Source organism: Rhea pennata, chromosome 2, assembly GCF_028389875.1.
Source record: "Rhea pennata isolate bPtePen1 chromosome 2, bPtePen1.pri, whole genome shotgun sequence".
Taxonomy (NCBI): domain Eukaryota; kingdom Metazoa; phylum Chordata; class Aves; order Rheiformes; family Rheidae; genus Rhea; species Rhea pennata.
The window spans coordinates 102,833,342-102,857,729 of record NC_084664.1 but is presented as its reverse complement, the minus strand read 5'-3'; the positions used below and the strand labels follow the sequence as shown (position 1 = coordinate 102,857,729).

The 24,388-nt window shown below is 38.4% G+C and overlaps 1 protein-coding gene across 2 annotated transcripts; it reads left to right on the top strand.

The window, feature by feature from the left end:
- Nucleotides 1-578: 578 nt before the first annotated feature.
- CNDP1 (carnosine dipeptidase 1) lies at nt 579-21,549 on the top strand. 2 transcript variants are annotated; one of them, XM_062568092.1, is made up of 14 exons: nt 579-650; nt 3,664-3,721; nt 5,376-5,432; nt 8,784-8,890; nt 9,950-10,093; nt 11,735-11,897; nt 12,971-13,059; nt 14,969-15,169; nt 16,576-16,660; nt 17,227-17,387; nt 18,942-19,106; nt 19,305-19,446; nt 19,883-20,030; nt 21,273-21,549. In XM_062568092.1, exons 4-14 carry the CDS (start codon nt 8,816-8,818, stop codon nt 21,376-21,378), a joined length of 1,479 nt encoding a protein of 492 aa, XP_062424076.1. In that variant the 5' UTR covers nt 579-650; nt 3,664-3,721; nt 5,376-5,432; nt 8,784-8,815; the 3' UTR covers nt 21,379-21,549. The 2 variants fall into 2 exon arrangements, with proteins under 2 accessions (XP_062424076.1, XP_062424077.1); XM_062568093.1 differs by lacking the exon at nt 19,883-20,030 and having other exon boundaries at nt 21,273-21,388.
- The last annotated feature ends 2,839 nt before the right edge of the window (nt 21,550-24,388 follow it).

Sequence of the window (24,388 nt, the reverse complement as noted above, 5' to 3'; positions counted from 1 at the left end):
TGCTCTGAATTGTAAGTTATAGCTGCATAAGCTGTAACATGTGCTTCTCAGGTTTTTGCTACAAAAATCTGCTTCTCCAACTCTTTTCCCATATGTATCAGGGTGAAAACAAAACAAAAAAACCCCTTCCTAACCTTGATAGCATTAGTGGGGGTAGGGGAAGTAGTAGGAAAGTGAAAGGACATGCAGAAGGAGTTTTTTTCCCCTCTATGTGCTTTTCTGTAGACTAGGATATTGACCTGTGGCACAAGAAATGTGAAAAACTGCTAAACAAAAAGTTTGTTTGTATTCTGATAAAGGGACATAATAAATGACAGAGGTAGTGTAGATGTGAAAAAACTGCTACATCTGAATTTTCAGTGTTTCACAATGGTAAATCTCTGTAACTACGTGTCCTGGGTTGAGATAAAGCTGTACCATTGACTTTGGTTTTGCCTGCAGGAAATAACAAAAGAATTGCAATGTAGTCAGGCGAGTAAGTGCAAAACAAAAGCTGCAGCAGGCTGATGTGGGTTTGTGAGAAGTCTGAAATCGCCTGGAGCTGTGTTTGGACCATTCCACCTGCCCTTCGCCAACGATGGCTGCTGCAACAGGAGCCAAGCTGCAGAGCGGGCGAAGTCGCAAGTTGAACCAGCTTTCTGGCATGCCAGGTGAGTGCCTTGAGGGGGAAGCAGGGTGACCTGCGGCACGCCACCTCGGTTAACTCGTGTCCTGCCTCTGAGATTTCGTGTACCCCAGAGAGAGTTTCCTTCTGGGAGGAGGCAGTGTGGAGTACTGCGCAGGCGTTATAATCCTAACCCCGCATCTCAGAGCCAATCTCAGACTCTAGCTCTATCACTGCTGTCTGGGTATGAGTGTGAGTTATCTATTGGACAAAAATCTCACCTACACGAAGAGTATTAATTACCCTTAAGGGAATGCTGTCATTACTTGGCTCAGGAAAGCTCTCTGAAGGATATTGAGATTAGAATAACATCTTGCCATCACTTCAGTGTGATTAATATCTGAAAATACTTTTGCTTAATCATTAAAGAAAATGGATTTACAGTCTTGCTCTTGGAAAAATATATAACAGTAGGCCACAACAATAACCTTGTATCACTGTGATTACAACACTACGATATCATTCCCTTTCTCCTGAAATACACCTTCAAGGATTGAAACATAGCCGGTTGGAGCTGGAGGTAATTGCTTAGAGTGACAGGTAGAATTGAAAACAGTTGTATCATTTGCCGGTGAAAGAGGTACTACTGACAACAGTGTATTTCTTGCATACTTGCTCATTCAAACTTTTAAAAGTATCTTAAGTAATTATAGTATTAATTAAGGCACGTTAAGCTCTGCTATAGTGCCATTGAAATAAAGTTACTCTTATTTTATTCACACTTCATATCCAAGTGAGGCTGCTACTCTAAGGTAGCAATAAAAACATGATATCTGCCCTGGGTAGTTTACACTTTCAAAGGCTAAGAGAGACAAAGACATTGATGCTCCTTTCTCTATCTTTGTTTCAGTTCCTCTCTACTTTTCCTGTAGTTATTTATTTCCTTCTGCTTAAACATTTACGGTATGCCAGAGAGGAGGTGTCTACTTCAGCACTTAGCCAAACTAGTCTAGCTGAGTTCTTTAATCTTTCCTTATAAGTTAGGCTTTCTTGCAGTTAATAAGCTACCATCAAAAGGGTGTTTTTATTATGGAAATAAAACTGCCTACATTTAAAAAGGGTTCTAAACAACACTTGTAGTGTTTATGATACTCCATAAATAGAATAATGATCATAAAGCCATAAGTCTCTAACACTATGGACTCTAAACCTTGCTCCAAGTTATAGGCTGTAAACTAAAGAGCAATTAGCAATGAAATAATAAGCTATAAAGTAATTGTCACTTTTTTCATTTCACAATATTATAGTTTCTCAGTAGTATAAAATGAAAAATCTGCAAATAATTAAATAACTATAAATTTAGTAGACCTATTTCAAATCTCACTCCTACTATTGTAATTCAGGAGTAACTCCATTTTTTTGTAAATAAAAAAAAAGGCAAATAAACATTTTCTCCTAAGCTTTTACATTTCATGTGCAAATGAGTTTTTATATATTAATCAAATGAAGAATAAGTACTTAAAAGAAGAAAATGTCTTTGTAAGACCCCAAGACAGGACCTTGCTCTTCCTGTTAAGACTGATATTTGTTAATACAGAATGTTTACTAAATCTAATCATGTGGATAGCAGTTCTCTCTAAACAGAGAACACTAAGGCTAGAAACTTGTATGCTAGCACAAACTCCCAAAATCAGAAACATGCTATAATTTCAGAGGCCCTCTTGTAAGGAAGAATTGGCAGCAAAGGGATGATGAGGCAGATTCCTCTTTTCAGTAAACCATCGACATCTGGGTGGGTACAAAGCACAGATAAAATGCTAGCCCACTAATCAGTAGCTGGGCCATATATGCCAGTGCACCTCTGCCTCCTATAGTTTGTTCTTATTATCCTTTCAGGCTATGGAAAGACAAAAAAAAAAAAAAAAAAAAAAAAAAAAAAAAAAAAAAAAAAGCAGCTGTCTCTCCAGGAAGGGTCGTTTCATACCAATGTTGGTCTGATTACAAACTAATGAGTAATCAAGCTCATAGTGAGCTTAATGCTTAGTGAGCTTAAGCATAGTGAGCTTAGCTAAATAGTGATTTATTTTTCCTCCGTGGTCAAAGAGCAAAATATTACTGGGAGAAACCTTTCTCCTTAAAAGAAGCTTAATAATTTTCTTTGACAATTTTCAATTCAAAACAACAAACAAAAGTCCCCTCTTTTCTATTAGTCCTCTAAAAAAAGTTATAAAGCAGTAACACCTTTCAGCAAAACTCAAGTGCTTTCTGATGCTAAGATTACTGCCTGAAACAAGTATTTCTACAGAATGGCCAGCGAGAAAAGGAGGAGGAAAGAAACAGGAAAATTTCTTATGTCTTGATGTGGTAGTTATTTGGGTAGCCTGCTTGGACTGTGGCATGATAGAGAAGCAGGCTTAAAAATCTAACCCAAAAGTTAATCTTTAGCTTATAAGTAACTCTTCATAACTATAGAATACTGATAAGTGAGCAGAGGTGAAATGTCCCTGTTCTACAGGTGGAAAAGCAGACCTTTTCTGTTTAGAGTCTCATCACCAACCATAAAGGCAACTGAAAAACAGGGGCATAGAGAGTAAGGACTTTCTTTTTTAATATCATGTGTATTATAGCAAAGCACAACCAATAAACAGTCTCTCATTTTTTTTTTTTTTTATTTTTTTATTTAAGTGGTCAGCTTGAGCAAGAAGTGCAGGGCCATTCACTCCCCTTCTCGGAAATGCCCATAGAGCAGCTCATATTGCAACACTTTTAAGAGCTGACTGCAGAAAAGCAGTACTCAAAATTACATCTGTCAACAGATGCCATATTTTACCTACACTTTCCACCAAACGCCTTCATTGCTGTTGTACAGCTTACTGCATTTGATGCTATTTCTTTAATCATTTCACATATAGTCAGTTTTTTTTGATCAGACACTAGTCCCCGTGCGTGTATCTGTCTCCACGGCTCCTGGCCATTGCAGTGGCCGGGGTTGCACTGCAGTGTTGGGCAGGGCTTTGCTTGCGAAACTGCCGTGTGAAAAGTCATGATTCATCTTCTAGGGTCTCACCTAACTGGCTGGAGAGGAGACTGAGGCTGGATTGCCTGCTGCCACCAAAGGTAGGGCACTTGTCGGTGAATATGGTGTTGTTAAGTTAAATAATAACCCAGTTATCTTCCTTGACAGTAATTCCTTAGAGGGAATGTTCTTTTCAGGACAGCCCGAAATCTGTTTGATAAATGAGCTTCTACCATCGTAAGCATTTTTCTTTCTTTTCATGTCAAGTGTTCTTTATATTATTTTGCAATCTTGTAACTTGCTGACCTTATTTTTCTATGAGTTGGTTACAAAATGCTGAACTTTCATTGGATTCCTTACCAGCACACACACACACACATACACTTCATATTCTTTCTTTCTCTATATATTTTTCTATTTTCAGGGTAGTTTATTTGCTTTCATATTATCCATTTTAGATTGCTAGAATAAGAATCGTAATCCCAGATCTCTCTTCCTATGTTGGCCACATGTTAGACAAAATTAGAGACAAACATTGACTGGAGACATACCAGCAAAATTCCCTTTCTCTCCCTCACATATATTTTCTTCTAATGCGAAGATTCCTGCCCCCTCCCTCCATTGGGACATTCATCCTTCGGAGAAGCTCTCTGTTCTCAAGGGCTTGCCAGGAACGTTTTCCTGGACTACAAAGCTCAGTTTACCCCTGTGTGGGGCAGTAGCTCTCTCGTGTAGGAGCATCGTGGGGCCTCCAGAGAGACATGACTTCTGCTGAAGCTCTGCCCTCCTCCTTTCAAGTGCTCCTTAGAATGCTGCATTGCATGGAGGAAAGCACCTGAGATATGCTTCACGAATGGGGAGGGGGCAGCCACATATGTTCAGGAGCTGCTTCCTCAAAGTTTGTAAGTTTAGTGGATATTATATCAAACATTCATTGTAGTTAAAGAAGCAACTCAAAACTCAGCCGTGGAGAACACTAACTTTTCTTTTAATGGTACTTGACAAGATAGGAGGGAAGTGAGACAAAATGTTCTCCTTCATAAGGAACGAAGGAAGAGAAATTGCCTGTCGTGTTATTTCTAAAAATAGTCATATTACATTTTTCCATAAGGTATCAACTGCTTTTTAAAAATTATACCAAATCAAATGTACTTGAAATTGAACACTGAAGAATTTTTTTTTTCCTCAGGCTTTACCATCCTTTGAAACTCATATTTCCCCCTGTCCTGCAACACTGAACAATTTTAGCCTTGCCTGAAATCTCTCTACTTCTTATTAAACTGACTTTTTTGTTTCTTTTAAATGCAAGCTTTCCCAGTTACTATCCAAATGCTTTCTAGCAGCCCAGGCTGTGTATTAGCAGGGCATTATCACAGAGATCCATTTGCTGCTTTCCTCCCTCCCTGGAGTACAGCACAATGTAGTGGCTATCTCCTTTCCTGTTGGAATTATTAGTATTTGGTGTGCTCTGCTACTTTTGAGGACTGAGTAAGTATCTCCTTGCGTTCATTTTCTGAACTTTGCCACAGTTCATGTTCATTTTTGTTATGAAAGCATTTATTTTTGTGACTCTATACAAGGTTTGATTGAAGTCTGCATCTGTTTGGAAACTCTTACAGAATTAATTAATTTATTCCTAGGGAATTTTTCTGTGTCTGAATGTGTCTTCTATAACATTTTACTCTTTTTTTAAAGCAGCTAAAAGCTAATAAAGCATGACTTGCAGACATTTATCTCTTGTCTGTATCTTTCCAGGTCCTTTGCATGTAAGGCAGGTAAAAGGAGGAAGACTACCATCACTGTAGCCCCCAGGTATAAGAAAGCCTTTCTGTGATTCTGTCCTTACAGTATTAAAAGCATTACTTTTCTTCAAGTCATCCTAAGCTGCCAACTATACTCATTCTTTTAAAGTGATTCAGCAAAATAGAACATATGAGCAGAGAGGAAAAATCATATATGATGAAAAACTGATACTTATTCATTGTACAAACTCAATTATCTTGCCAGTCATGTTCTGATTTGTGCTTCTTTGTTGAAAGGTAGCATACCCAAAAGCTTTTTCTGTAAGTAACCAAACCCAGAGATGCTTGGTTTGTATTTGGTAAGGTTAACTGAGGACATGGGGATCTCTGCAAATATTTTCCACATCAAGGTTTGGAAATGGTAAGGTAGAGAGAATAAGTGCAAAAACATAAAGTGGAGGAGTATAGCAGGTTTTATAATAAGTGAAAGTAAAAGCCCCAAATTCTCTCTAGACAAATATCTGCTTAAAGACTTAATGTGCTGTGATCTCTCAGTCTCTGTCAACAATGCATATGGTAAAACTAGGGTTTATCTCACCTTGGGATGAATGACTGCAGTGTATGATGTCTATTCCTATTATTGGGAGAGATAAACAGTGCCTTGTGCTGCTTTTGAGACCCCTCCATCCCTTCAGATACCTCTGATGCCCCTGGTGGGTCCTGTATGGGAAACGGCTACTCTCCACCAGGCTGAGCTCCGAGGGAAGCCGCTATGTTCTCAGTAAAACCAGCACAAACGTAAACCTCTTTCACATGGGACCAACAGTTGGTTTAAAAGTGCCATCATGCAAACAGAGCTGTTGTCTGGCACCCCCAAAAGTGAAGGGTAACAAAAGGAAAAGCAAACAACATACATGGACTCTGTGCTTGGCTTTTACCTGCAACTTATCTCCCTCTATGTGGGTGTCTGGGACTCTACCTGCAAGGCTGATCTTGGCTCAAACAACCTCTTATATCTGCCTGGGCCTCTGCAAGCACTGGCGTCTCACCTCTTATTACTAAAACATCTCATCAGGGACCACAGTTAGCACCATGCAGGGCTGTGATTCCTGATCTTGTCTGCTCTTTGCTTTGTAAAAATTGCTTTGCAGCCCTGGCAGCTCTGCTAATGGGTGTGGGATGGTGCTGCTGCACACGTGGCCTCTAAGATAGACAGAAGCCGAACATCTGCAGCCGTTTGCCCAATCCAAGGCTAAAAGAAATAGCCAAAGTGAGGATTTTAGGTATGGGATGTTCATTTCAAAACCTGCATTGTTAAGCCATGCCCGCTGAGGCTCTATCCAAAGATGAATGTGACCTACACTACTAAAACTGGAAATCTTGTCCTCTACCAACTCTTTGTTGCTAAACGCCAGAAGATGTTTTTTTCTTGCTCAAAATGTTCTGGATTCTTCTCATGCTCGTTTCAAAACTTGCTGTGGTAGTTCCCTTTTGTTTCAGGCCAAATTGTTGCTACCGTGACTGGTGAAGGGAATATTTGAAGGGCATGGTTGATAAGCTCCACCTGTTTGAGGTAGAGTTTACTTCTTTAAGGAGAAAACCATTTGATAAGAAAATGAAACTTTGATCATCACTTGAGTTTTTTTTTCCCCTAGCAAATCTTTAGGATTTAAGAAATATTCCCACATTTAATATCTCCATGCTAAAATTCCCCCTAAATTTGGATTTTTCCCATCTCTATGAACCAGTCACCTCCATAGCTGTGCTTTGCAATATGACAGTACTTTACTGCAAAACTGGCATTTGGTCATTTCCAGTGTCAACAGGCAACAGGAACTGCTGGATGTTACAGCTGGTGTCACAGGTGGTCTTAAAAAAAAATTTACTTCAGTGTGGTCTATGCTCAGATGCAGTGTGGGTGTGACCTTGCTCACGGAGAAAGGCTGGAAAGCAAGGACCATGTTCGATCCTGCCAGAATCTCAAACTCAGACGGGCAATGTTCTGAATCACCGTACTAAGTCTTTTAACTTTAAGATCTGTTATTTAATAAATTGCTAAAACAGATGACATAGGCAGGTGTTTCAGGAAGTATTGGCAAAGCTGTTTTGTCCCATTCGTCTCTATGGCCGAACAGATATGTAATTTTTACAGAAGATTCTATTTTGACAAAGGGAGAAAGTTTCCTGTTTAAAAAACAGGTCCTGCAGGCTTTTATGTCAACAGTGAAACCACCAGAGAAGCTTTGGCTTGGCACTGTCTTAGTGAGAAACATACTGGCTCTGGTTTGATTTTAAAGATCAAGCTTCTAATCTCTTTGGAGTAGTTAAAGTCTAGGAGATTAATCATCTGAACACTCCAACTGGGTTAAAAAGGTACAGTTATCCTAGAAAAAAAAAGAAACAAAAATCTTACTTTTTTTTCTTTATCTGTTTTTAAACACTGGCACAATAAAAGTAGCTGTGTCTGTTGCTGTGACCACACCACACCTCTCATTGCTGGAGTGCCTTGTCTGATTGGTTACTCCATGGGTGGAATAACCATCATTCTTATTTCCACTCTTCCCTTTCCTGCTCTTGTTCATCACATATGGATTTTCCATCTTTCTTCTCTGACAAGCAAATGGAATTGAAATTTATTATAACTACAGGCTAAAATCTTAGCAATGCATCAAAGTTAAGGTGTTACGAATGGACGTGCGGCTGCATGTTTTGTATCACGAGTATAGAATATTTTTTGAATCCCTGTTGATTTTTAACCTTGGAACTCATCCCATCACGCTGTCCAATGCAGCAGCTATTCTCAGTTTAGTCCCACCCTCTTAAGTATTACTCAGCTAACACTGATTCAAGAAACTATGGCAGCAACCTCAAGAAGACAGGAGAAGAAAGCTGTGTAAAGGAAGCAAAACACTTTTTGAAATGATACGGTTTTAGACCTCCATTCATCTAGTCAAAAATAAGATCCCTTAAGAGGTTTGTAAGTACCAAATGAATTCTTCACTTATCAAATGTTTTGGTTTTGCCGCTGTTCATATTTAGCTGCAAAAAATATTTATTGTCCAGCCTTCTTCAGTGCAGAGAATTTGATAGAATCTATGATTGGAAGTTTATGCATTGAAAACTGTGAGGCAATGATGTTTCTTTAGAAAATGCATTCCTTAATTTACTTATGAAACAGAAAATGTAAAGCTGTTTACTCTTTGTTGTGTTTTGTTTTTTTTTCCACTTTTTTCTTCTGGAAACTCGACTATAAATCTGTTGCAGGCTGTATGTGACAAAATATCTCAGATATACTTTCTTCTATCTTGAAGGACTTAAATGAGGCTTCATAGGCTTTTGCTTCTCAGCTATCTATGGCTTCTAGCGCTGAAGAAAGTGCATATTGCAGGATGTCTTTAACATGCTGGATTTTATCTTTCAGATATTGTCCTTGTGCTACTCTTTAAGGCAGGGATGTCCTCCTCATCTTCAGCATTGGAGACGGAGATCTTCCAGTACATTGACCTGCATCAGAATGTCTTTGTTGAGGTAGGAACTACATTGCAGTGGAATGATCAGAGCACAGAACTGATGTTAGAGAGGCCTATGACCTGCCAGATCAGTTTTTGCCATTAAGGTAAGGAGCAGGGCTCCAGGCCAAGCATCCACAGCACTAGCAGTGCTGCACTCATGCTGCCAAACAAGGCTGCAAGAGGACGGTCAGTGCCGGGGACCCTCCGAGTAGAAGAGGGCTTTGCACAGACCTCTGCAGAATAGGGGAGCTGTAAGCATCCTCTGGGTATGCTTAGATAGAGGCTTTGCTGAGCCAGAAACTTACTTGGATGGGAGAAGCAGATCAGGTAGGATGTCCTCTCACTTGCTTTACAGCAGAACTGTTTTTTGTGTAGGTTTGTTCATTAGGAGAAGAGGAGTCTTGCCAAATTCTGTGCTATTTTTGTCATTTCCCTGGGAAAAGGCAGAAACAAGAAATGGGCATAATTAGTCCAGTAAATACTGTGTTTGCTTTAAAGTTATGAGCATGTCTGAGTTCTTATGAGGACTGCCTAGATAATTCAGGCATAAGGCCACTGCTGCAATGCAAACTATTGGTTGTGATCCAGTATAGCTCATTGGAGGCTGGGTTTTAACCCCAGTCAACCCCAGTTAACCCCGGTTGGGAGTTTTAACCCCCAGCTGTCACTCTGCTGGTGACAGTGTCAATAGCTTTCTCTCCCAAGAATTGAGCTGCTCTGACAGGCACCATGTCATGAGCAAGGAAAGTAGCAAGAACTGCAGCTCCTGCTGTGGTTCTGGAAAGGTTTTTCTGAGGAAGCTCTGCAGGGGACAGATGAAGGAGTCAGAAGCTGATGGCTTTGTCTTGGGCCAAATCTGGAGCAGACATTTCAGATGGAATTAAGGTGATCCAGGGTCCTGCTGATGCTTTACTAGAAAGGTAAAAGTACAGAGTCCACATCATTGCTGTGACAGGCTGGAAATGAAAACATCCTACGAATGTGATACTTCTTGTGTTCAAAGGCAAAACAACACAGATTCCTGGGTTTTAGACTCACTGATTTATTTAACTGTATCTCTTGTCTTCCTGTGCAGAACCTTGAGGAATGGGTGGCTGTAGAAAGTGATTCTGTTCAACCAGATCTCAGGGAAGAAGTAATACGAATGATGGCATTAGCAGCCGACAGACTTAGAGCGTTGGGAGCCACTGTTAATTCAGTAAACCTGGGATCGCATCAGGTGCCTCTGTCATTCTTGTATTTTAAATATTGTATTTTATAGTCTCATGTTATACCTATTACATTCAGGGCTATACATACATATATATATGCTATGACTTACTGATATTTTTGGTACCTGGATATCAATTTGTCAATAGTCCTATAGTCAGATAATACCTGCCGAATTCAGTCCCTCCTCAGACTATATACAAACAGGCTTATGAGACTATACAGAAAATACAAATGCAGGTGGATGTTATCAGCACACCAGGGACTGTTCAACACTTTTAACTGGAGGAAAGCAGTATCCAAAAGCATAAAGACTTAAATTTTTACTAGGATTCATTTTTATGCTCCTCTAAATAATGAAGCATGGTAGTTAACACACAGTTTCTTCACCAAAGTCTCCATATGAGGGGGTGGCTTTTACAAGGAAAATGTTGCTAAACAAAAAGGGCTAGATATTTGGAAGCTTCTGCCCAACACTCCAAGCCCCCCCCCCCCTTTTTTTGATGATTCTTGGAAAACAACAGGCAAGAATTAATCTCTGAAGAATCTTTGTTTCTAGTTTACCCATCTTATTATAGTTGGGGCTTTCTTTCCTGTCCTGTGCTCTTAGGTTTCTATGCTAACAAGAATTAAAAAGTTCATTAATACTCTGGTTCTCATTTCCTTCCTCTGAAGCTTCTGGAAAGGTCGGTGATAGTCTTAGCACAAGGATATTGCAGCACAGCAATACTTTTTATGGTTATTTAATTCATTAGTTGTCATAAATCCATTTAAAATTGAAACATTAGCATCTACTTGGTATACAGCTATGATTGCCAAAATATGTAGCAACAGTCTATGTTAATAACAACAGGGAATAGATTACCTGTTGTTGGAGCAGAGCCCAGAAATGCGTTTCCTTGCCTAAGAAAGAAATATTGTTTCACAGTATGGGTTTTCCTTTTGTATTTCTTTGGGTTTTCCTGAGCAAGAAGCTGCTATGCTCTAATATTGCAACATATTAAAGTTATTGGCAAATACAATGTAGTACACATTCTTCTGATTCTTGTTTCTCACTTTTGTGAGACATCTAGCTTCTCTTGGTCAATGCTGAGATGCGTTCCACATAGTTGTACATTACAGGATTAGTTCAAAGTCTTAACCCACTTTCAAAACAGTATGAAATAGCTGCTGCTACCTTCTGCCAACAAACTTTGTTTTGTTTCTTTATTCGAGGTTTTTACAGGCCTCCTGGAATCTGTCTGTTGCAAAACCAACCCACCAGTTAGTTTCTGTGCTGCCTTGGCTATTACCATGTCATGGCATATACTTTCGTCACTGTGTGTAAAGCACACAGCTTTGTCTTCTCTACCATCAGGATTCCTTCATGAGGGAAGTAAAAGCTCAGTGAAGAGTGCATTTGTGAAAGTAACACTTTAGAAGAGCTCCGTAAAGTCCATGTAGAAGCTGACTGAGCAGGGAGAGGATTTAATTTCTCTATCTAGTTTAGAGTTGGAGTCAAAGTCAAATTCAATGATCTGATTAAATCAGAGTCAGTTGAGAATGCAAAAGTATTTTCACTACTGAAAATTTCAGTTCTTTTTCTAACACTTGAAAGTTTTTACAAAGCTTTGTTTTCGCTCTGTTGCTTTTTTTAAAAAACATTCTATAGTTGCCTGATGGCCAGACCCTCCCACTGCCTCCTGTCATTCTTGCAGAACTGGGCAAGGATCCACAAAACGCCACAGTATGTTTCTATGGTCATGTGGATGTGCAGCCTGCCAAAAAAGATGATGGCTGGAAAACTGACCCTTACACATTGACTGAAATCAATGGTGTGTACCTCATCATGATTTTAGTATCATTATTTGAGTGCATCACTGAGATTTGTAGTAGGAAGAGGTTCCCGATATATATAATGGAAGCATGATGACTTCTCTCATGGAAGTCTCTGGGACCCCTGTGGACTTGGGTGTTAATGACAGTGCTGTGATTAGTGAAACCTAGAGTGATTGCTTAATACCTGATGAGGAAGAGCCACGTGAGGTTAATGTTACTTTGTAGACTGTTAAATAGAGAATGCATTTCTGCTCTAAAATTCTTGTTGGATTGTTGAATTGACCATGGCCTCCCTCCCACATTTTGTTCTTGCTACATAATCCTGTAGTCCCTCCACCCTTCTCACTGCAGATTAGGAGCATTCACAGGGGAACAATCTGAAGCATCTCTTAATATAATAATCCCTCCACTGCAATCAGCTTGGCACAGAAAGCACTGAAGGCAGAAAAATGGTGGATGGAGGTCAGTAGATGAGTAAGGCCAAGAACTCAGAAATCCTGATTCCCAATTCTGTGCTATAGCGATTGACTCACCCCTTTCCATTTGTGGGGACTGTTTCCAAGCAAACATATTGCGGTAACTCCACTGCCTCCAGCAGGGACTTCTACAGATACATATCAGTGTACCAAGATCTGTCCCTGTATATAGTTGTACAGTTAAACAGTAAAATGAATGTAAGTATCTAGACTTGGAGCTATATATTTCTATAGTGATATTTATCTGAGTTTTTGCTGCTTGTTACATGGATTGGCTGATATGTGCAGAAACTGGATATTGGGTCAAGACATGTCAGACATGCCAAGCATGTCTGGTGTGAACCAGCAGCTTCGAAGCACAAAAATGAAACTCAAATTGGCAGGTAGTAGAAACCTCAATACCACACATGTAAAGAAAGAATGTACTAGGCCACTAGGAAACCCCTGTCACCTTATTTAAAACAAGTCAATGAAATCCTTGTTCTATTGATACTTCACTATGACTTCTGTGGCAATAGGAATTTCTGATTGTGTTGAAGGGGCAAGAGAAATTTCAAAGATGGCTTTAAATCTTTGTCTTTTTTCTTTTTAAGGAAATCTCTATGGACGTGGAGCAACAGATAACAAAGGACCTGTCTTAGCTTGGATAAATGCAGTGGAAACATTCAGAACCTTGAAATTAGTAGCTATTGAAGAGAAATATTTTTATTATTATTGTATCTCTCTGGAGGAATTATGAGTTAGATAATATGTCTCTGTCCCAACAGATTATGTGCATTTTGAAATATTAGCTTATTTCTAATGCTACATCCAGGACCCTGGTCCCACTCCAGGAACAGTCTGTACTGAGTATTGATATTTTGAATAGGCTATAGGCAATGTAAATATGGTATTGCTGTCATTCAATATATAATACATACATTGAGACACTACTCTCTTGAGAGTTTTTAAAATCATAGAGCATAAATCAGGGATTGGTCACAAAGACTCATCTCTGCTATTACATTCTGCTGATCTCTGGTCTTAGCTACCTGCAATTACCTTCAGTTTGTGTATATGCATAAAGAGAATACGTATCTAAAAATGCTCATAGCTAATGGAATGTTCTTTCAACAACGTGTTAGATTTATCAGAGAAAATACTTGGCGTGGGTGCATTAACCAAGCACAGGTACATTCCCTTTGAGATTGGCATGTCTCTAAGAATCGAGCCATTGCCTGAACTGCTACAATGACCAGCATGGTTACCTTTAAGTCAGTCTGCATGTTTAGTGATGCTGGGGTAGTTTTATCCCCACTGCAAGGCTAAACCAACATATATTCCATGCATGTAACTTAGCTACTTTCCTTAAGGCGAATTTGCACACTATGCTTTTTTGGATTCTTGAAAAATAGTTTTGTGCCTCTGTATGACATTATGGCATGGACTGTGCTTTAAGGCTGGGTTTTAAAGCCCTTTCATAGCCTTCTAGAGAACTGACAGTTTTCTTGCATCACTAATACTGATTTGATCTCAGCATTCTTAAGTGCTAGTAATGAACTTGCAAACAAGCATATGTAGTTACTTGCCTGCTTATTAGCTATTGTAAATGGATATGGTCACAGCTGTCTTTCTGTGTCTTTCCAATTTATCAAACCAGTAATAGTTATTCTGGCATTTTAACAAGCAAGTTAAAAAAAAAAACAAAAAAAAAAAAAAACCCTTTTATCATTTAGAAGTGTTTCCCTAGAAAACAACACAGGCTATCAGACAATATTCATGAACAGTTTTTTTTGAATTTTTTTATTGGTCATTTGATGAACTATTGGTGAACTTATCCATAACATAAGTTCCTCCAATTCTAGACATTTATTCCTCATTTTAATCTGAGAACTGAATCAAACAGAAAACATCTTAAAAGCTATAATAAGAAAATGGATTGGAATGGGAATTGAGCTCAAATTTATTTCTCCTATGGGACATGTCAGCATTTCTAACTCTCGCTGTTCCCTAATAAAGGTTCTTCTAATTTTCATTGAAAATGCATCCTTATGAACTAGCAGACATACAAATTCTTGAGTGCTAACAGGACAATTATAATATAATCACCAGAAGCATTTTTGCCATGATCTGACTAAGCCTGGCTTTAGATAACATGTTGGGGAAATAGCAGCAATGGACCTTTGCCAGTGGTTCCCATGTGATACTACTGGTAGAAATGTGAAAGTCTGGAAATTTTCTGAGAAAAGGAAGTTGGTATTACACAGTTAGACTTTCCAAAGCGAGTAAAATATTTAACAATACTGAGAGAAATCCTATTTAGTGAGACAGTCCAGCAGGTTTTCTGTAAATCTGAAGTAGGAGAAAAAAGATGTTCAGTTCTGATTCTCCTTCAAAAATAAAAGGGAGAGAAAACCATAAGGAAAAATAAGTTTTGCTGAGGTACTATTTGTGTGCATCTGTTAATGCCTTTTCTTTTGGAAAAGCTATTTATCTTATCTCCTCCTTTTCCTGACATAATACATACTGCAAGTCAGTCTGCTATTGCATTTTAAATGAATATTTTTTCAAAATGCTTATTCCTTACCCAGACTTTATTAATATTCATTTAGGCTATGCCAGTAAACTTCAAGTTTGTTATTGAAGGTATGGAAGAAGCAGGGTCTTTGGGGCTAGAAAAGCTGCTTGAAGAAGAAAAGCAGTGCTTTTTTGCTGATGTTGATTATATTGTGATTTCGGACAACCTTTGGCTCAGCAACAGGAAGCCTGCCCTTACATATGGGATGCGGGGAAACGCCTGTTTCTTTGTGGAGGTAAGGAACATGAGTTGGTTTGAACTGGGCCCTGAGTACAGAGTGATGAGGTACCTGTAATCACATCTGTGTACATATGTAGAGAAAGGCTGAGAGCAAGCTAACCATGTAGAAATGTAGGCCTGTCTTACACGCTCTTTCCTGGTTGTGCAGGTTTCTCGTCTCATTTCAAATTTACTTTTCTTCATTTTCATTACCTTCTCTTCTACGCTTATGCTCTTGGTCTCTTTCCTATCCCATTTCTCTCCTGCCACTATTCCACTCTGGTCTTATTGCCTCCCCCTCACGTCAACTCTGTTCTCTTGCAATGGTCTTCTTATACATACACACACCCGCGTGTGCACGCACACTCACTCTCTGCAAACCTATTTCCTTGATTACTCTGCCCCTTTGGAGCAGATACGGCTTAGTGCATAGTACCTGCATAAGGGGACTCTGAGGGGACTCTGTTTAGTTGGATCCCTGTGTTTAAAAAACACACAACATTTTTTGTAACCACTGTAGTGTATTTAGCAGCCAACACGAGCCACTGCGAAATAAAGAGCAGAAGTTCCTCAGCTGGAAAGTCCCTGTGCAAATATAAAAGGAATTCAGAGAGCAAGATTAAAAAAACAGACAACTAGAGAAAACCCTACATTATGTCTAAAAAAGAATAAAACTTGTTTTTAACTGAAAGAACTTCATCAGCCTTGATTCAATTCCTCTAAGTCTCGGTTAAGAAAAATTATGCTATTAAAACATCAAAAATGATCTCTGCCTGCTACCAGACAGTTGACTGTAATGAGCTTTGGAGAAGAATAAACAAATTTGTTGAAGGAAAACAGTTTATGATAAACCTTAGTATGAAAATGTGCCTGGAAAGAGAAACCATTAAATAAACAAAATGCCTTTCTGTATTTTAAAGCTCTATGATTCAAGAGACCCCTAAACTCTTATTTGTTGCAATTTGGAATTTAGGTTGGATATATATTACTTATTGCTACACAAATAAGATTGTCTTACCTTTGTTATGAAGATACTGCCTTAAATAAGAAGGATAAAGAACTTGAAGGATTTATTCCATAATGTTAGAAGCAGTAATATGCAAGCGTTTCACTTGTGATGTGTTTAATCTTACTGAAGCAAAAGAGGGAATGGAGAGAGACACTTGATTTCAAATGCCTGTTAGTAACATAGACATTGAATTTCTGTTTAGTGGTTTATAACAAAGACATATCTTCTGTTTACCAGAAGAAGATCATTCCTAAAATTATGTTGTCCATTTTATAAATAGAAACACATAGTACTTTTCCATTTATCTGTGGCCTTGTTTGAAAAGCTGAAAGTACCTGCCGCACTGAAAAACAAGTTCTTGCAGAGCAGTAAGATAGGGAATATTGGTATGTAACTGAGGAATTTCAATATAGGTTGAAAGTGGTGACAAGGACCTTCACTCTGGGACTTTTGGAGGCATCATTCATGAGCCAATGACGGACCTGATCGCTCTGCTGGGTAATGATGAGCACCATGGCTCCCCAGGGGTAATGGGGAGCAACCCATCTCACGAAGGGCTGGGCCATGCTCAGGTGACCTGCGTAAGGCAAGTCTAGCCTAAGCGAGATTCCCAAGTTCCCAAGCGCCAGCACGGCTATGGGGACAGTCGCTGGGGAAGGAGATGTTCCCAGAAAGGCCAGGACCTCAGGCCTCTCAAACTGTTTTCATTCATATACTCATTTATACTCAGATGGTATTCAAGAATGGTTAATGATCAATGGCAACTTGAAGTCCAGTGAATATGTACACAGTTAGTGAAACCTGACTTTTTAATGCTAATTTGCATCTTAGTAAGATGATGTTTTCAAGTCAGCTGCCAGTGCTTTGAAAGCAGACACTGCAAAAAGCAGCTCCACAGATTTCTTAATAAACTACCAAATACCCTAAGTTAAATGCCACAACCTGATGGCTGCAGACAGTTAGGGAATCATTTGGTTAACTTAGGTAGAAGGGAAAAGATGTTTAAAAGAAATAAGTACTAGAGTAGGTCCTACTTTTACTGTTATCTTTATCTTATTTTGTAGACAGCCTTGTGGATCCCACTGGTCATATTCGGATCCCTGGAATCTATGATAGTGTTGCTGTCCTGACAGAGGAGGAGAGGCGATTGTATGAATCAATTGAATTTGATCTAGAGGAACATAAAAATAATAGTGGAGTGAAAAAATACCTCTATGACACCAAGGTAAAATAATATCTATATAAATGGTCAGCAGAAAAATGTAAATGACCCGTTCATAGTATTTATGGGTAAAATCAAACTGAAAGATATTGTCAGTCAATGGCAAACTCCAGAAAATAAAATAAAGGAGAGCAGAGCATTAAAATTTCAATAAAATTAAATAAGCCTGCTGAAAAGGAAAACTACTGGGGAAAGTGATCCAAAATGAATATTCAGTGAAAAGGAGTAATGTAAAACAAAGTTTGGCTACCCCTCTCTTGTCCTGCAGAATCTCACCCTGCAACCAACTAGGTAAATGCAGTAAGCATTAAATTCCCCAAAACAGAGCAGAGAGTAAAAAAAAGTTTTATTCAGATCGGAAAAGTGGGAGGCAACTTTATGTTGATGTGTTCTGGGCTTTTTATTTGCTTAATTCAGATTTTGATGCCTGCTGAGCATGTTGAAAAGCTCCTAAAACTAGAAGTTTACCAGCATTTATAAATTACATAAAAATTACTAAAAAAAAAAAAAAAAAAGAACAAAACACACACACATACAACCCCCCCCCACCGCCAAGCACAATAGGAAGATCTCTCTGCACAACAGTGGCAGCTTGCAGACAAGAGGGAATTCTCATTCATATTTTATCACTAACATAATTATACCTATATAATATAAGGTGGGTGCAATTATTCCCATGGAAAAGCTCTGAGTTAGCCTAAGCTATACTGTAATAATCATGAACATACAAGCATAGCATAACCATACTAAAGTTTTGATACTGTGCCTATACTGGGATGAAGTAGTCCAAATTCTATGTGCTTTTGAGGCTCTATTTTCATAAAACTGCAGTATAGAAAGAGAAGCATCACTGTGGAATTCTACTTTGCAATCATAATTCATATATAAAGAGCTGCTAGAAATGATTGTATTTCCTTTCTTTTCTTCTTTAGAATAAACATTTTCTTTTTTTCCCCTTATCTCTTCCAGAAAAACAGATCAACTTGAATATAATCATCTTACCTCTTGTATTATTTAGATGAACAATACTCATTAGTAAAAGAATTTTTCCCTTCTCCATTTGGGAAACTTATCAGTATCTGCCCAGTATCTTCTGAATGGATCTGGCTAAATTGTTCACAGATTTTTCCTGCAAGTAGGTCAGAAGTTCTGAGATCATTAGGTGGTCAGATCAGAAGTTGTTCTGAAGCCCAAGAGAGAAGAAAAGACCCCTAATACGTCTTTTAGAAATGCAACTTATAATCTCTTTTTTAGCCTATTTTACGTTTGCCCTGAAAAAGTTTAATTTCCAAGATGTTTCTAAATAATGGCCTGCTTTTTCTATGTCCATGAATAGCCATTCTACAAATATTTCTAGAGGTAAGCAAATGTTGATCAAAAAGTAGTGATTTTTAAAATAAAAATATGTTAGCAAGAGTTTAAAATACAAATCAAACACCTTTAAAATACAGAGGCCTCCAAGTACAAATTTTAGGATGGAAAAAGCTTGTTTCTTCTCTTTAATTATGTAAATTGTGAATGATTCTGGTATTTTATTTGGATGTTATTTTTCTGAAGGAAGAAATACTTTTACACCTGTGGCGTTATCCTTCTCTCTCTATTCATGGGATTGAGGGAGCTTTTCATGAACCAGGAATTAAAACGGTCATTCCAGCAAAAGTCATAGGCAAATTTTCAATCCGTCAAGTCCCCCACATGGACCTTTCAGTTGTTAAACAACAGGTAAGAGGCATATTTTTTCTTTGGCTTGTTTGGTGTAAACCAAGTCCCTCTCAATACCTCAAACATTTACAACCAAAGCAGTAAAATGAGTATTTCGAACATTTGGCAGCTTGTGAGACTAGATGTGAAAATGCAGGTGCAAGTTTATGAGCTGAAAGAAGATAAACACTTCTGATAGGTATATTTTTTTCCTTGTAGGTGGTGGAGTACTTGGAGAATGTATTTTCCAAGAGGAACAGCCCAAACAAACTGAAAGTGTCTATGCCATTGGGTGCAAAGCCCTGGATTGCTGATATTAACGATCGGCTATACACAGCAGCAAGAAGGGCAGCAAGAACAGGTCTTTTTTTTTCTTTTTCTTTTTTTTTTTTTTTTTCATTTTTAGTATCTTCTCTGCAACTTTGAAAAGGAATCATTCTCATCCTTAAAACAAGGGAGATTTCCTGATTCAGTAGTTGTTTACCCTTATGAATCTGTTACTGATTTCAGTAAGACAACTCAGCCAGTAAGGCCTCTACATGTTTGTGTTTTGCTGAACTGGGGAGTATTTAGGAGGAGTAGCTAAAAGATCTCACTTGTTTTTTTTGTGTACTGATACAAACCTAGAGGTGTGTAGTGTGTTGCGAATTCATGAAATCAGTTGGCTACATACTCAAAAAAATTTTCCATTAAAAAATTCTTTGTTTGAGAATGTTGCAGATATTTGAAAGCATTTGTTAGTAGAAGAAAGCATCCTTATTTCATATAATAAGATCTATTCTTTCCATGTATTTCAGTTTTTAGAGAAGATCCAGATTTTATTCGGGATGGCTCAACAATTCCTATTGCCAGAATGTTTCAGACTATAACACAGAAAAGTGTGATAATGCTTCCAATTGGAGCAGCTGATGATGGGGAGCACTCCCAGAACGAGAAAATAAGCAGGTGTCTTTTATTTGTTTATTTGTGCCAGAAGAGGAGGCGGGAGAACTGAAGTGCCCTGGTGGCCATGCATAAGCATTGCCAGATGGGAAGCTTTGCTTTCTTGTGGATTGTCCCAACCTAACCATCTCCAGCAAACTTGTTACTGTGCTACGCAGAAAACAAAATTACGAATTTATCAAATACTGCTACATAACTTCTCATGAATTGACTGCTTAGTCTTTAAAACCATCATGCTGGCAATTTTCATTTTTAAATTTGCCTCTGATTTCAAAGATGATGATGTATGTAGACGGGCACTTTTCCCTCGTAGCATCCACTTTGAAGTATTCCAGCCAAATATGCTCAGATTAGTAATTAAGTAAGGATTTTGATGTTTTTCACTTATGGGCCAAACAGAGCTAAACATGTATTTATATTACAGGAACCAAAACTAGTGTAATTGTACCAAAATCAGCTTAGACTCGTCACTCTTGGTTATTCTTTTGGGAGCCATGGTAAGAGGCTATTCAGCGTGTTGCCTGAGTATTTACTCAGCTTTTCAGCCAAGTCATGCTGAGCTCCATGCTACTACGAGGAACAGGAGAATCCTACTGATTTCCTCCCGCCAGTCACCACCCCATTCCAGTGTAGCCTCAACCCTTACAGTTACAGACAGCAGTAATTAGGCGACACAAATCTAGGAAAAGCTTTCTCAGAGCATCCCCCAGAGGAAAGCCAATTGCAAGCAATCCAGAATTACAGTGAATCCTTTTCTCAGGAAGCTCTTCCTCTGTATCTCCCCACTGTTCCTCGCAATGTAAATGAATGAAACCGAGCCAAATTTGTATCATTCAGATGAGAGAGGCAAATGAAGTCACCTGTATGACCATTTATTTTTACTGTCACTTGTGCTCATGACTTGAGAAAAAAATTTGCTATCACAGCAGGCAAGAACAGGAAGCGAGAAAACAACAATTCTTTTTTTAATCCTTACAGAGGTGGTTTCCCTCTTTTACCTCTCTCTTATACTAGAATAAGTCATTTTACAAGATAGAATGAAGGAGCTAACAGTGATTTCACCTTACACAGTTGTCACTGATAAATCAGTGATTTTTATAATTCTGAGAATATTTGCAGGTTCTTTGGGTGACCAGTCTTGCAAATTCCTTTGAAGATGCTGAAAACTTTATAGGACCAGGCCATTAATTTGAACAGCAGAAACAGTCTGATAGTACTTCTTTCTCTTTCTTCCCTTCTTCACAGATACAACTACATTGAAGGAACCAAAGTATTTGTAGCCTTTTTCCTGGAGATAGCAAAGCTGCACGGAAAGTTACAAGAAACTTCCAACAAAAAGACTGACAACTGAAGGACCATCACAAGGAATTTACAAAAGCACTTTCTTGGTGTTAAGCTATCTAACTTCCTGATCCGGAAAAAAATATAAATCACACTGAAATGCATGTCTGAATTTGTGGAAAAATTAAATGCCATGCTTCTTCTTAACAAATTTCTCTATGAAACTATTTGAAGAAAAGATATGCTCATTAACATATGCTCTTATGTTAATCTCTTCCCTGTCCTTCACAGAAGGCTGTAAATAGGAAATGCAATAGGATTAGCTTGCTGAATCTGATGCAAAGACATTGCCTGTTTCTGGGAATAATCACTCTGAGGCCAACAGAACTGCCATAGTAAGTAAAGATTTTGCAGGTCTGGATTCTACGTTTTTCCCCCCATTTAATCTGAATTTACTTTTACTGTGCTGTTTGGCATAGTATTAGGAATTACTATATTATAGTTATTTCCTTAGTGTGACTTCCTTCTTCTACCATAGAAAAATGTTATAGTAAATACCTGTTCTGACCACAGTTTGTCATCAGGAGGATGTTTTTTCCCACCAACTATTAGTTGCCAATTACTTTTAAAGCATCAGTTTTATATCACTAATTAAATCAAAGAAAAATGATGTATTTTGAATTAAAAAAATAAATATTTTAGTTCTACTTGCTAACCATTAAGGCCAAACATCTCACACAAATTACATACAAAATTTCAAATGTGTATCTCTTCATTTCAAAATGTGATTTGTATTATTATATGTAGTTAATTCTCACACAACAATCTGACTGAACTAGATTTAAACAACAGGACTTGCTAGTACTAGCCGTACTGTTAACCTAGAGATATGTTATAAATTATGTTATGGAAATTAGCTGGCCTCTCCCTCTCCTGGTGATTAAAGGCAGAAAGAGTGGAGCCTGTAGAATGGAATTTCTTACCACAGAGAATCTGTGCACACAGTTGATGCAAAAAATTATCAGGATAAAATCTCTGGCTGAATTAAAAATAGAAACAACAATAACAAAAAAAAGCTTGGAAATTCTTGGAAGCTGGACACAGAGGAAACTGACCTTTTTAGAGGTCTGAGATTGATAATAATCAGGAATACTGAGGTTTTGAATAAGATTTTAATAAACATCAGTTTCTAGACTTCCATAGGGTTGTGAGGAGCACAGTTCAGCTGTTAAGACTTTAATCAGTCTATTGCCTCCAGACAATATTCAAGGGAAAAAGGAACCCTCAGCTCCAAGAGTTATGAAGGCCATATTTCCAGGAATATAACCGTTTTGGAAAACACTACATCCATGCTGTTGACAGCTGTACCACATGAAGAAGTCCAGCTATAGGATGGGCTTATGCTATGTGTAGCTTTTTCTGTTCTTTGGAACAACAAACCAAATGTGGTCAACAGAGAAAGCATCCTTCATAGGCCCTATCAGAGTAGTGCAGTAAAATAAGGTTCAGATAAAACTGACTACTGACCATCAAGTTAAAAATAGGTGAAACACTGGCACCATCCCACTGTATGTAGACCATCCTCTCGCCTTCTACAGCCCCAGAGGAGAGCAGTAATAGAAAACTTTGATTTCAGACTGTCAAGGCTATGAAATAAAGTGCTGTGGAAGCTGTTTGCTCCAGGACCGGGATTCCCAGAACTCAGAGCAAGGCAGGGCATCAATCCATCATCCTGGCTCTTCTGTTGTGCAACATCTCTTCAGCCTCTGGGAAAAAAATGATGTTCAGTTTTCTAAAGTCTATACCATTATACACCATTTCTAGCAATATTACTCTATTGCATTAACAGTATTTGTTGTCACAGAAAATTAAACATAGTTCTAAAATAATAGCCTTGGAAGTTGGATTCAAATTTGCTTCTATTTGTTAGTCTTGTTCTAGGTCTGCTGTATCCCATATCACAGCATATCAGATGTTCTCGTACCCTAAACAATTAAAATAAAGAATAGAAATCATACATACACATGTATGATTACACATACATTACACATGTATGTGTACACATATATAGCTGTATACATATACACACACACACATATATGTAAACCTACATACATACATTTACGTAACTCTATCCTGGCATTTATTCTAGAAAAGCTCAGAACGCTTTAATTTTCACTTAAAATCAGGGAGTTTGATTTCAACTTAAGTGCAAAAGTTGCTTTTTTTTGTATTAAATACACTTGCTAATTTTTAAATAATGTCCTAACAGAAAAAAAAGGGGCAGTCAGCTAAAAGCCTGGAGACTGTGTAAAATAATAAGATGCTGACAATAGCAGCTGAAGGCATAGAGAGATCAGTAGCCTGCTGAGACTAACAACTAATCAGGTCACCATCTGCTTCGACTTTGAAAAGGGAAGATGAGACATATTAATTTTGCAACAGTTTTTCTTTTCACATATCCAGCCACAATTTCTCCCAGGAAGCTTGACCTTGACTCCTGAGAGTTATTCCTCTCTGAATATGGCATTCAGGTTTGTCTGGCAAAGTGTTCTAAAATGCTTTGCTAGTTGAGGATGGCTGTACCCCATGTTTAAACAGGGAAGATTGTGCAGCTGTGGCCTTGGTGGTGCCACAGGAGCATATGCCACAGTGGTCAATGCCAGGGAGGAGCTGCGGCCCCACTGGTCCTGCTGTAAATGTCCACCTGTAAGGAACATGGAAAATTAAAATACTGATGCATGGAAAAGGTTTGCAACACAAACCTTTAGTCTCCCTGTTGTATCTCCGTATCGCACGTTGCTAGGGTAGGAAGGGTGCCAGTGTCTGCAAAATTCACGCATGCAACCTCCATCGCTGTGTGCCACTGGGACAGACTGTCCCCTCTGCTAACAGCAACACTTGCTGCCAACTATTTTCCACCACTGAATTTTCTAAGGTCCTAACAGCCATTTGCAGTTTTTCATCCCTTCCCCTTTCCCCTTGCTTTCTCAATGCATCTGTTTTAGAAAACTTTTCTTCTAGAAAGATGGCATTAGTCAGAACACGCATGCATGTATCAGTTGTGGTGCAAGCTACTT

Excerpts from the sequence above, each read along its gene's own strand:
- CNDP1 (XM_062568092.1), top strand. The coding sequence starts at position 8,816 with ATGTCCTCCTCATCTTCAGCATTGGAGACGGAGATCTTCCAGTACATT. Across the intron at positions 11,898-12,970 it reads CACATTGACTGAAATCAATG|GAAATCTCTATGGACGTGGA; the intron begins GTGTGTACCTCA and ends TTTCTTTTTAAG. Across the intron at positions 20,031-21,272 it reads CAGAACGAGAAAATAAGCAG|ATACAACTACATTGAAGGAA; the intron begins GTGTCTTTTATT and ends CCTTCTTCACAG.